Raw genomic sequence first — 12,977 nt, 5'->3', positions numbered from 1 at the left:
GGCCTTGCTTATTGCTTATGAAACTACCCCCCTAGGTTTTGTTTTGCTCCATCCCAACACAAGCAATCTGAAGCTGCTACTGGACCACACCTAAATTGATGATGAAACTGCAATAAGTCATGAGAAGAAAACCCAGGAATCGTAGAGATAAGGTATTTGCCCAAAGCACAAACACCAGATTCTACAATTGCCCAGTTGACACCTGTGCCCTCTATCTCACCCCCATGTCTATTTACATACTTTGCATTGTTGAGTTTCTCTTCATCATCCAGATTTTCTGTCTTTAGAAGGTCATAGTTTATGGAACCTGGCTGAATGGCATCAATGAGATCCAGAACCGGGAGGCTGGTACTGATCTTTGGGTCCTAAGTAGAGAGAAAGGGAAGGTTTATCAACATATTCTAGAGTTCCTTCTGTCTGCCTCAAGGGAAGTGGGCAGGCCTTTCTTCTTACCGAGAGAATAGACATAGAGAAGACGAGACCAAAGAAGTCAGAAAAGCACATCTAGCAGGAGACACATGAGGGTACAGGTAGGCTGGGTCACAATAGATGCTCTTTCTCCCAGGAACTGGGGGGTGGGGGTGGGGGGGACTCCAGGTTTCCATGGAGACAGCAGCAGCAACGCGGGATTAAGCACAATGGCAGTAATTAACACACTGCCCAGCCTGTTCTTGTCACCACAGGCCCCAGGAACATGTTTTTCTTTTTTTTTTTTTCTGAGAGCTTTAACTTCTGAAGCTTACTTTGTAATCGACACACAGCTTGGTATGTATTCCTCGGGCTTTGAAGTATACGGACATTATGGGTGGCTATGTGGAGCTAGCACTTGTATAACCTTATGAGTGGTCATTTTGGTGGTGTGGGTGTTTACTGTTCATGGTTGATCTCTGTCCGTGTGTTCAGTGTTGGTAACGGAACTCTGAGCCTCACACCTGCCAGCATCCGCTGCACCCCTGAACCAGGGCTTTGGCTTCCACAGTTAATCTTCACTGACAGACGAGATGGGATTTACGTGGTTAAGTGAGTTGCTGGGAATTGGTAGAGCTGGGTTTTGAGTCTACAATTCAGCCTTAAGGTCTTGGACATTTGTAAATGTTTGGATGTTCACATCTGGGGCTGAGAACACTCCTCGGGTGTGCATGCACAGAGCTTACTAAGTGTGTTTTCTTTCTTTGTGGCCCTGGGACAAGGGGTGTGCCTGTGCTACTGTCTGAGCACAGAGTTCAAGCAGCGCATACTTGGAAAGTGTGAATCAGACTAAGTTCTAAGGCTGATACTAGTTCTCCACACCTCTGTTTTCCTATAGAGGTAAAGCAATCATTTTCAATATCAGAATGAGTCTTTTTAATATTTCCTCTTGGCTGATAAAAGAAGCAATGTAGTTAAAAACAAAGATGGGACTCCACCCCAGTGTCTTCCATTAATGTTCTTCGCTACCCTCTGCAGGCTGTTTTGGTGACAACACAGCACTCAAGAAATGAAGTGATCCAAGCCCTGCCTTCCTCCCTGAATTCTGCCCTGGATGCGGAACTGACAGTGAGTGAGGGGTGGTGGGCATCAAGGGAATGGCTAATCAAGAGTGAGCTGTATTCCTTGTTTTAGAGTCTCACTGGAAAGGGACTCAGCTAATCTGACCTTTTCTTTTGTGTCATCGAGTGGCTCTTTTTAATCAGTGTTGTATTGACTTAGGGAGAAGACAGGGAAGAACAGACCAGGTTGACCTGTGGTGTGAGAGAACTGCCCAGTACTCCTAAGAGTGAGTCTCAGCATGGCTTATCAAACCTCGTTCCCACAAGGGCACCAGATCTTCATGGAATACAGCTCTGGGGTAGCAGCTCTATTCCAGGGAAAAGCAGCAGTAACTGGCCAGTTCATAGCTATGGCTGAGTGATCTGTGGCCCCTGCTGCCTCACGAAAAGATGCTTTCCCCTCAGCTAGAGAACAGTGCCTGAGCTTATGGGCTGTAACTCCAAAAGTTTCCTAAGCTTTAGCTTCTTTACTTACAAAATAAAGAAAGTTGTGAAGACAAACTCAGAGAGAAGAGCCCCCAGGACTTATAATGCAGTCGTAGCCTCGACGGCTTTGACTTCCCTCTTACCCGCTGCCTTTCCAAATGTCTTTCTGGAAATATCTGCTCACCTCAGTCACTAGTCTACTCTTCCCTGTGCTCAGCAACCCAGGCAGAGCAGAGGGCTTGAGGTGGGGTGGGGGTGGGGGTGGGGTGCCCACATCCCTGTGCTCAGCAACCCAGGCAGAGCAGAGGGCTTGAGGTGGGGTGGGGGTGGGGGTGGGGTGCCCACATCCCTGTGCTCAGCAACCCAGGCAGAGCAGAGGGCTTGAGGTGGGGTGGGGGTGGGGGTGGGGTGCCCACATCCCTGTGCTCAGCAACCCAGGCAGAGCAGAGGGCTTGAGGTGGGGTGGGGGTGGGGGTGGGGTGCCCACATCCCAGATAAGCTCACAGCTGATGCAGCTCTTGGTACCAGCTTACCCCGCTCTGCCCTTACTATTCTTGGGGAGAAGAGACTTTAATTTCTCTTCTCCTTCCTGTGGGTGGGAGGGGGTCCCTCACCACAAATCCTGACCTTTAAATATGAACATTGAGGCATGGACATGATTACTACAGAGATCAAGTGTCTGGGTCCTTGAGAAAGACTCTTGTCTGATAATATATAATGGTATTATTAATAAAAATATGATTGAGATGAAGTACACCCCCCCAAATATATAACACAAGATATCTTTTAGCCTTGTGATGATTTGTATATGCTTGGCCCAGGGAGTGGCACTATTAGGAAGTATGGCCCTGTTGGAGCAGGTGTATCACTGTGGGCATGGGCTTTAATACCCTAGTCCTAGCTGCCTGGAAGCCAGTATTCTGCTAGCTTCAGATGAAGATGTAGAACTCTCAGCTCCTCCTGAACCATGCCTACCTGGATGCTGCCATGTTCCTGCCTTGATGATAATGGACTGAACCTCTGAACCTCTAAGCCAGCCCTAATTAAAAGTCCTTATAATACTTGCCTTGGTCATGGTGTCTGTTCACAGCAGTAAAACCCTAAGACAAACCATTTACACTTTACTACTGTAATATAAGAAACTCTGAACGGAAGTGTGCACATTTAAAAAAAAATGGATTCCCGTGTGTTACATCACTTCAAAAGAACAAAGTCTAAAATGGGGTACTTAAAAGAGCAGGTCTGGAAAATTAACCATTAAAGGAACAATGATGAGAAATTCGTCACTGAAATGGCCTCGAACATTAAACAAGATCATTTAAGGAAATCCAAAGGGAGCATCAAAGCCCTGCCCCTGAAGGTCACTCAACACGTAACGAAAACAAAAGGAAGAAGCAGAAGACGAAACCTTTACCTTGAAGCTAGCAATGGACGAGCTTTTCTGCGCCTCCTTCAAGGTCGTATTCACCCAGTTGACAATAATGTCATCATTGACCTTCTGTCCACCTCCGATATCTTCCAGGATATTCAGTGTGTACCTGAATAAAATCAAGAATGACTGTTTACTTGCAGAAAATAGCTAGGACGTTCTTTCTAGACACACCATGGGAAAGAGCCTGAGCACAGTTACACTGGTGAGGGATGAGGGCACTGAATAACACTGGCCCCTTCTGCTCGCCCTGAGTTCATCGATGCTCTATTCACAACAGCTAGAAAATGGAAACAGCCTAGAGGTCCATCCACTGACGAATGGGTAATAAGAATGTGGTACCCTTATAGCGTGGGAGGTTATCTGGCTGTTCAGGGAAAAAAAATGAGCTGTGAAATTTCCAGGCAAATGGAAACAATCATTCCGAGTGATGTAACCCAAACGGAGAAAGACAAACGGATACTTTCTCTCATTTGTGGATGGTAGCCTTGACGCTTCAGATAATGTGTGTTCTCTTTGGAACACCCAGCAGTCAGGGACCTAGTAATGGGCTGTCAGGGATGCTTTTAAGTGAAAACAGATAGAACACAGTGCTATGAAGGGTTAAAGAGGGATCACTGGTACAGGAAGGGTGATGGGAGGTCAGACTAGAGGGCAATGTAGGGAGGGATAATTAAAGGTTATTAAAGAAAGGATCTTTGAAAAAGTCCTATGGAAACCTATGACAACAGAAGCTTCATAACACACACTCACATACATACACACACACACACACACACACACACACACACAGAGAGATAGATAGATAGATAGATAGATAGATATATAGAGAGAGAGATACATAAGAACAACTTAAATGGAGTTACTGTAGACTGACGCAATGCATAAGCATATGGTTCTTATAGCGAACTACAGAGCTAATGCGCTCTTGTACCTGACACCATTGTTCTGAGAAAGAAGAGCAAGCAGGAGAGTAGAGATACGTGGAAAGAAGAATGGAGCAACGGGCTCATCTAACCTGCAACGTCGTTCTTCAAGGCACCACCATGCAAACTAAGAAGCAAGGGCCAGTGAGGCTGATCGGCAGGTAAAAGTGATTGTCACACAGGCCACAGGAGAGTTAAGATTCTCACGATTCACTGGCGAGGTGGAGGGAGAGAACCAACTCCACACATACAGCTATCTTCTGTGCTCTACACTCGAGCTGTGGCACTCACATACACACCAGCGCCCACCCCACACAGCCCCTGCCACATGCAATAAAGAATGTTCTTTTAACATTTTAAAATTTAAAATGTTGGGGGAAAAGTTCCAGCCGTGAACAGAATAAAGGGAAAACATTGGTAAGTAGTTAGGAATACAGGAACAAGGAAAACCTCAGCCTGACAGAGGGCCAGAATCCTCTCCAGTCCACAGTGGATTTAGAAACGGTGTCTTTACAGGAAGAACATTTGTTATAAGATCCACCAGTCCCTTAAAATTCTCCAGCAAGGAACAGATAACCTGTTTCCTTCTGGAATGGAGGAAAGCCAAGCAGGTGAAAACCCAGGCAGGCTTGCTGACATCATGGTTCAAGTGCACAGGAGTGGGTCATATTACCCATGAGTGACCTCTTCTCAAACTGAAACCCAGGAAGCTGGTGACTACCTCTCACCTGGGAGAGAGCCTGCCCCATGAGGGCACGCGCCATCCACACCGGTGCCTTGAATTCTGCTTACACAATCTGTCCTGCCACTTGCTCTGGTTAGTCTACACAAAGCACAATATTCACACATTTGCCCACTGGGATTTCAAGTTTAAACCCCGGAGTTAAAGTGTTACCTGGCTTGCTCTAGGCTAACATAGCCTCCTGCCACTGAAAATAGGAGAGATGGTCTAAAATGCTTTTCTTATTTAAAATCTTTTTGGAATTAAAAATAATTGATTTATTTTACTTATTTTATGTGCATGAATGTTCGACGGTATGTATGTATATATTTTTGTATGTGTACCACATGCATTCCTGGTGCCTGGGGAAGTCGGAAGAGGGAGTTGGGGCCCTGGAACTGGAGTTATGGATGGTTATGAACCACCATGTGGGTGCCGGGAACCAAACCAGTCCTCTGTAAGAAGGACAAATGCTCTAACCACTGAGCTATCAGTCTAGCCCCTATTTTATTTTTAATAGGAGTTCAGTTGCTCTTCTCTCTCTCTCTCTGTGTGTGTGTGTGTTCAGGTATGTGCACTTGAAGGCCAGAGGTTGGCACTGTTTTCCTGTCATATAAATGACAAGTGTCTCTCATCCAACTGTGGGTTTAGCTAGCTAGTTATGCTGACTGGCCATTGAGCTCCCAGGATCCACCACCTGTCTCAGCCCCACCAGCGCTGGTTTTACAGACACCTGTAGCCATGCTCTCAGTCAGGGTCTAGACTTAGGTCCTCGTGATTACATGGCAAGCACTTTACCCAGTGAGCCAACACCTTGCCTCACCTGAAGATTTTCTTTACAAAATAAATAAATAAATAAATAAATAAATAAATAAATCACCTTCACTGAACTGGCAATTAGCTCCCCGCAGCAGTGCATTGCAGTCTTCTCCCACATCACTGACTCCTTTGAGAGCACAGTTGAGGTCATGTCATCACAGTGACTCAGGTCAAACTTCCCAGTACGGCACACAAAGCCCTTCACACTTTGGCTCACCGTCTCCTAGGACATTCTCAGTTTCCTCTTCCTCCCTCATCCTCATCAACTAAACAGAACCAGTCGCAGCTTTCCCACCCACACTATCCACACCGTGCGTCCTCTTGCTTTACCGATTTATCTACGCTTGCTGGTTCATAGGTCCAATCTCCGAGGTATTTCCAGTCCTCCGAACACCTCCCCACTCGAGCATCTCTTTCCCAAACCATGCTGTGCATTAATTATTAAGCTTGATTCAAGTCTGTTTCTTAAAATTTTTGACAGAGACAGCATCTACCACGTTTCCATGGAGACAGGTCTGTGTCTACTTATGATGTTTTCAAGGAATAAGCAGGGTCCCTAGTGCATGCTGGGCATCCAGTAAATAAAACCATAGATTGGTGAGTAAAATATGTAAAACAAATGCAAGAAGAGGAATGAGATGCTTGTTTACACTAAAAAAGAAAAATAAATTAAAAATGGGACTGACATGATAGGCAATAGCGAGCACCCAGGACTTAAGTCTAAGGTGTACTTAAAAAATACCCCTAGTTTGAAAAAGATCCTGACTTTTGTAGGTTCATAAACATGGTGTGTTAAAGCATAATTAGCCTTCTATTTTTTGATAGCTAGCATATGTATTGATTTGTTTGCATTTGAGACAATGTTCAAGAATTTCTTGCCCAGTGAACATTTCAGCAAGGGATGGTTGGTCAGTGATTATCTCATGAAGTCTTTCCTATACGTAACCTGATAGAACAAGCTGTTTCCGTCCCTCCAGATGTGCACCTCCTCTTGTCAGAAACCCAGTCCTGCTCTACTGACCAAATCAAGAAATCAGAAGCTGAGTTCACTCCCATTCTCTTGACCTTGGGTATTAAAGGTTACAAGGAGAAGCCAACCTCTATGCAAAGATCTGTCCGTTAGAACCCAAACAAAAGAACAGAGATCCTTTTTCTGGGTTGTGGGCACTTTTGAGGCGACTTCTTCTGGTACTCTGGTCTTAAGAACCTCTCATGATGGCATCGAGTTCTGATGAGTTACAAAACAGTCTCTCGGCCACCTCTAGTGGGGTACAGAAACTTCGTGGAATCAGACACAGATTTGTAAGAAAAAGGCAAAGGGAAGAAAGACGAGAACTGGGCTGTAATCTCAGGTAGACACTGCAGTAAGCAATTGTTCATCCGGTACAGGTTCAAAGTGTGAAACAGGGGCCCAGAGAGACAGCTCTGTGGACCATAGCACATTTAGCTTCTCCAAATGATCTGGGCTTAGTTTCCAGCAACCACACAAGGTGGTTTACAACCACTTGTACTTCCAGGAACAAGGGATCCAACACCTTCCTCTAGCCTACACTCAGGTGTATACACACACACACACACACACACACACACTTTTTTTTATTATCACACATGTTTAGGGTGACTATTGCTATTAGCTGGAACACTACTGATAAGATTTCAATCCTGCTGGTGCTTCCAAAACACACAGAGCTGAAAAGACTGTCCAAATGAAATAGCACTGTGAGCCCCAGGTCCAGCCAGTTCCTCACTCAACAAAGGAGGAGTGATGGGGCGTGGCTATGTGAGGCCAGGGAAGGTGTGCTATCCCTTACTTGCTCTCCAGTCTTCCCACACCCAACACTCATTTTAGTTATTTAACATTTGATAAGAGGGACCATGTGTGGTTTTCGTTTGTTGGGGACCTAGTCCAAAGTCCCTGTCCATAGCCTGTGTGGCTGTAGGCGATATTCTCATTTGCTTGCCTTAGGGTCTGCACTCCTGCTTCACAGTACCATTGCTATCTCCTGGCAGAGTGCTTGGTGGAAGCTTTGGTTTCCTAATTTATACATTACTTGCCAGCTGTCCAAACTTAGAATGATTTCCATGCTACTGAAGGGGGGCTGGGAGGCTTAGGCAAAATGACAAGCCATTTATTGTCCTGATGAATGACCAAATTAGCATATCTGTGCAATCCAAGTGAAATAAATTCTACCTAGAACTGGATGCAAATTGAATAGATCTGTTACTGTGTGGCAGGCAGAGAAAAAGAAAAAAAAAAAAAAGAAAAGAAAACAAAGGCAAAAACAAATCCCTGCTGGCCCCATTTACATAATCACCAGGCATTTTCCCTCCTTCAGTAGGAATGCATTTCTCTGTCCACTTCCTTGTATGCAGAAATTTTCTGTAATAAACATTTGTGAGAACTGTCACTGATCATCTGGGGGGAGTCAGCTGCAGTAGCAGACAGACCTTACCTTGTATATTATCTCAGCCCTATAGGAAGGCTTGGGGCCATGTGTGGTTGAAACTTCTGAGGCAGGTGAGCATAGAGAATAGTTTCACAACCTAGAGCACCGCTTGGTCTGGGCTATGAACAAACCCCACTCCTAATAATGCAATTGGCAGTCTGAGACCCTTACCTGTACATACCACACACACACACACACACACACACACACACACACACACACACACACCTCCCCAAACAACATGGCTAGCAATCTGTTGGTAATCCAGGACCCTGCCTAATCCTGAGCTGAGTGTACAGCCATCTCTGAACAGTGGAATAAGCTTTTTCTTCCCTTGATGGTTAAACACAGACAAACCCTTTCAGTCATGTTCCATTATGTCCTGGTAAGACAATCTGGCCTAGATTGGATCTGGGTACACGGGCAATAAGACAAACTGTCCTCAAGAGAACTTCCAGAGAGAAGTCAGTGTATGGAAAGGGGCATGTGTAATAACAATCAATAAACAGACAAAAACTTTATGTAACTTAAACCTGTCAATCAAAATAAAGAACTACTCAAACTATGGCCCTACTAAGGAAGCTCCTCCCACTGTGTCTTCAAAACGAAGCCCCAAATAATAATCAGGCCCCCTGAGCTCCCTCACCCATGTGGCCTGCTGCCTTTCTCGATGGCATAGTTCTTTCTGATCTATACGATCATTCACTTTTGAATAAGCTTTCTTGCTACTTTAACAACCTGTGTGAGTCTTTCTTTCAATTCCTTGAGTAAGAACCCAAGAGCTTGGAAACACCCAGACCAGCCCTGGCCACTACTAATACTTTCAGGACATATGTCATAACCCAGGGTGATTTCTAGATAGTATGAAATTTACAATAGAGTACAGTTTGCTTAAGTTTTCTTATCATTAAAGTAAAACATATAAGTGTTATACTAGATCATAATCCACGAGAAAATGTATTGACACCAATGAAAACGACTTGCTTGAAAGCCATCAGTACCCAAAGCCTTTCTGTTTGGAATTCAGGTCATGTGAAAGCAATGGAACTCAGTTAGAAACAGTTCGTGGAGTTAATATACTGGTGAGTCTGGCACTTGGGGACTTTCAGTCAAGTGTGTTCAACCCATAGCCTGTGGGCTCCATGTGATTGAGGATAGCAGTGAATGTGGCCCAACAGAAAAGCCATACACCCTCTTAAAACATTAAAGATGGTTTTGAAATTCTGTTGGTAGCAATTTCACGGTGGTTTTTGAACATAAACTTTAAGGATGACAACGTTGCCTCAATGTCAAAGGTGAGACACACCTATTTTTACTTGAATGTCCAGTGTTCCCTGTGGGCTCATGTGGTTTATCACCAGCTTTGGCCTCAGCTGCTGATGCACTTTGGGAAGATTTCGGGACTTTTGGGAGGTGGAGGAATTGAGCCACTGAGGACATGCATGTGAGGCTGGGGGAAGAACAGCTAGAATAACCCCTTGAAGCTCACACGGGGCTTGAAATCACTTGGTTCCTACCAGCTGAAAGGAAAGAATTAATAACACATGGGTCATCATCTAACACACTCAGCATCTCATTAATACGCAGGGAATGACACTGGAGGAGGAAGCTTCAGGCAAGCCTGGAAAGATTGATACTGGGTTGAACCTAACTCCATCCCAAAACAAAATCACAAATTGTTAAGGGAATGGAGAAGTATCAAGTACCGAGCACACATGGTAAGCCTTAGAATGTTTGGCATGTGATTAGAAAAATAAGCAACATGCAAAGGAGTAAGAACATAGGGCTTGTATTGAAGATGAAAGTGAATTAGAAATAGAGTAGAAAAGAAGTCACCACACTCTATCCATATGATCAAGGAGGCAGGCAGAAGATGAGAGGTTGGAAATAAAAGAAAAAAATTCAATACTTCTGGATGTAGACACTATGATATAGAAATAAATATATCTTCAAGGGTGTGTGTGTTTGTGTGTGTGTGTGTGTGCGTTCGTGTGTGTATGCACACACACATACATACATATACACTAAATGGAGTTAATGAGACATGGCAGTATATAAGAGAGAAAAAAGAGATAGACTAACTTATAGACACATCAGCCTATATCTTCCAAAATGAAACAAAAATTAAAGGCAATAAGCACACACTCCTCAAGTGAATTAATGTGCACTCAGGGTTTCCTGAACAATGGTGAGGGCGAATTCAGAACAAATAACTTAAAAACTAAAAGTTTGATGCAAAGTTTAAACCCATATCACCCAATAATTCAAGGACTCTCAAATATAAGAAATAACTTTGCACAACATACATAATCAAATTATTTTAACCAATGATAAGGAGAAATCTTAAAAGAGCCCCAAAGGGGTGGGAGGTGGGCTCATATTACACATAGAGGAGAAAAGATGAGGACCATGACAGGCATTTTGCTGCTAACACGTGGGTGAGAAGACAATGGACGTTACTTTCAAAGTACTAAAATAAAAATACATTAACATAGAATTCTACATCCTGAGAAAATATATTTCAACAATATATAGAAATAAATAAAGAATAATATAAAGAAATTAAGGCCTTTTCTGGCTTACAGAAACTGAAACAATTCCCTTTCAATAGACCCATACTATTACAAAGATTCCAGATATAAGAAAAAAGATCTAAGGTGGAGATTTAAACTTATATGAAAATAATTTAGTGTGTTGATAGAAGTTAAAGGATGAGAAAAAATATGCCAGTCAGGAGAAGTTGTGGTGACTATATCAACGCCAGCGAGAAATGTTCAGAACAAAGAACACAGCCAGGCACACAGAAGGTCGCTCTGCAATAAGATACAAGTATGATTCATTCAGAAAAATTAATAATCTAAAATACTAGTGAACCTAACAATAGATTTTCATAAGAACTCAAACAAAAACTAAAAATTAAAAGAAAAAAAAATAGCAGAAAACCAAAAGGCCTTGGTTACTAAATCTAACTTAAGTTATGGTTTAGCTAAGTTAAAATCCCTTTCTCTGAACATTTCTGGTATGTTTCTAGATAAATGGCCCAGTCACTAAAATCTCATTCCCCCTGTGCTTCATGTTACCTTCTCATGAGCTGCCAAACCAATGCCAGCGTGAGAGTGCGGTTTCCTTCATTGAGGTCTTGTCCTGCGATGCCAACCAGGGAGAATTTAGCTTGATTCTTCCCCAGATCCACTGCATAATTACAGTTCTCCAGCTGTGAGTGAGGCAGAAAGAAAACAGCTCGGGCATCATCTTGGTTATGATGAGTATCAGAGAATGATCAAAATAAAGATACAAAGTAAGACAAATAATGCCAGACCTGTGCAATCTCAGATAACGACTGGTTCCGCACTACTATGATTTAGACTAGTTAAAACTAGAAGAAACTTACTAGCATGAGCACCTCCATAAGCATTTGCAGTACATAGTGAGCCAGCCTCAGTGATTTATCTGTGATAGTTCTAAAATAGCTAGACGTTTAGAGATAGATAGATAGATAGATAGGAAAAATTTATGTTCTCTGTCTTATGTACAAATAGTGGACAAACACGTAGGCGGATAGTCCTGTGGCTACTCATAGATCATTATGGACCACAGAAGGGAAGTGAGATAGCTCTGCAGGTAAAGGGACTTGTACTGAGTCTGACAACCAGGGTTTGAGTCTTGGAACATGCATGGTGGGAAAGAACTGATTCCTGCAAGGTGTGCTCTTACCTCCACATGCATGCTATAACACATGTGTGTGTATGTTTGTATGCATCTCCATACATGCATGAGCGCACGTGTGTGTGCATGCACACACACACACACACACACACACACATACACACACACACACACACACACACACACACTAAATAACTATAAAAACAACCACAGAGATGAAAAGCAGTGAGATGTGACTGTGCCAACTCTATGGCTACAAAACAATGCTCCCACTGTGTTGACAGTAGGCAAACAGTACCAGCCAGGCTGTGAGCAGGAAGCCCCAGGTCTTTAGAAAATTTGAATGAAGATCTTGCTTGGGTGGGAGGAGACCCTGTGGCTTTGCTTTCTCTAATTACCTTAATTGGAAAATTTTCATGATAATGCGTAGAGATATGCAACATGAATTATAAATAAGCAATCAACTGCAATGACAGGTTCACTGTAATGGAAGTCTTCATAAGGTCTCTGTCTGCTGTGGTTAATACATGCTGAACACTCAACGAAGCTTGGCCACCTAGTAGTGCACTCACAAAGAGCTTTTGCAGGCTAATGCTACCAACCTGCCTCATGGCCCATCAGGAAAAATCATTGCTTACCTTTTTCATATTGCCCCCCAGCTTGGGGTATGGAGGCTTGTTTACTCTGTTCCAGTCAACAGGGACTTTGATCTTCTCATAGAGCTGGAAGATGACTAAGGCATCCGATAAGTCGCTGAACAAAACAAGCACACAGAGTTCTCAGAGATCCAACATTGTGGTCACAGACTATAGTGAGAGAGTCGCTTAGTTCCTGCAACGTCCCTAGGAGCCCTAGAAACTTGGTAGGAGTAGCTCCACCTTTAAAAGATGAAAGGATGGACCATCTAGAGACTGCCATATCTGGGGATCCATCCCATAATCAGCTTCCAAACGCTGACACCATTGCATACACTAGCAAGATTTTGCTGAAAGGACCCAGATAGAGCTGTCTCTT

The 12,977-nt window shown here is 43.5% G+C and overlaps 1 protein-coding gene across 4 annotated transcripts in view; it reads right to left on the bottom strand.

Moving 5' to 3' along the window:
- Lcp1 (lymphocyte cytosolic protein 1) overlaps positions 1 to 12,977 on the bottom strand; it is a 100,235-nt gene that overhangs the window by 3,560 nt on the left and 83,698 nt on the right. For all 4 annotated transcript variants that reach the window (XM_021181587.2, XM_021181586.2, XM_021181589.1 and 1 more), the window contains 4 exons: positions 12,602 to 12,716; positions 11,378 to 11,511; positions 3,370 to 3,493; positions 241 to 365 (listed from right to left, as the gene is read on the bottom strand). In XM_021181587.2, the coding sequence (XP_021037246.1) occupies positions 241 to 365; positions 3,370 to 3,493; positions 11,378 to 11,511; positions 12,602 to 12,716 (498 nt within the window). The remainder of the gene's footprint in view (positions 1 to 240; positions 366 to 3,369; positions 3,494 to 11,377; positions 11,512 to 12,601; positions 12,717 to 12,977) is intronic.

This window comes from Mus caroli, chromosome 14, assembly GCF_900094665.2.
Source record: "Mus caroli chromosome 14, CAROLI_EIJ_v1.1, whole genome shotgun sequence".
NCBI lineage: Eukaryota > Metazoa > Chordata > Mammalia > Rodentia > Muridae > Mus > Mus caroli.
The sequence above is the reverse complement of the archived record's forward strand: the minus strand, read 5'-3'. Positions and strand labels throughout refer to the sequence as shown.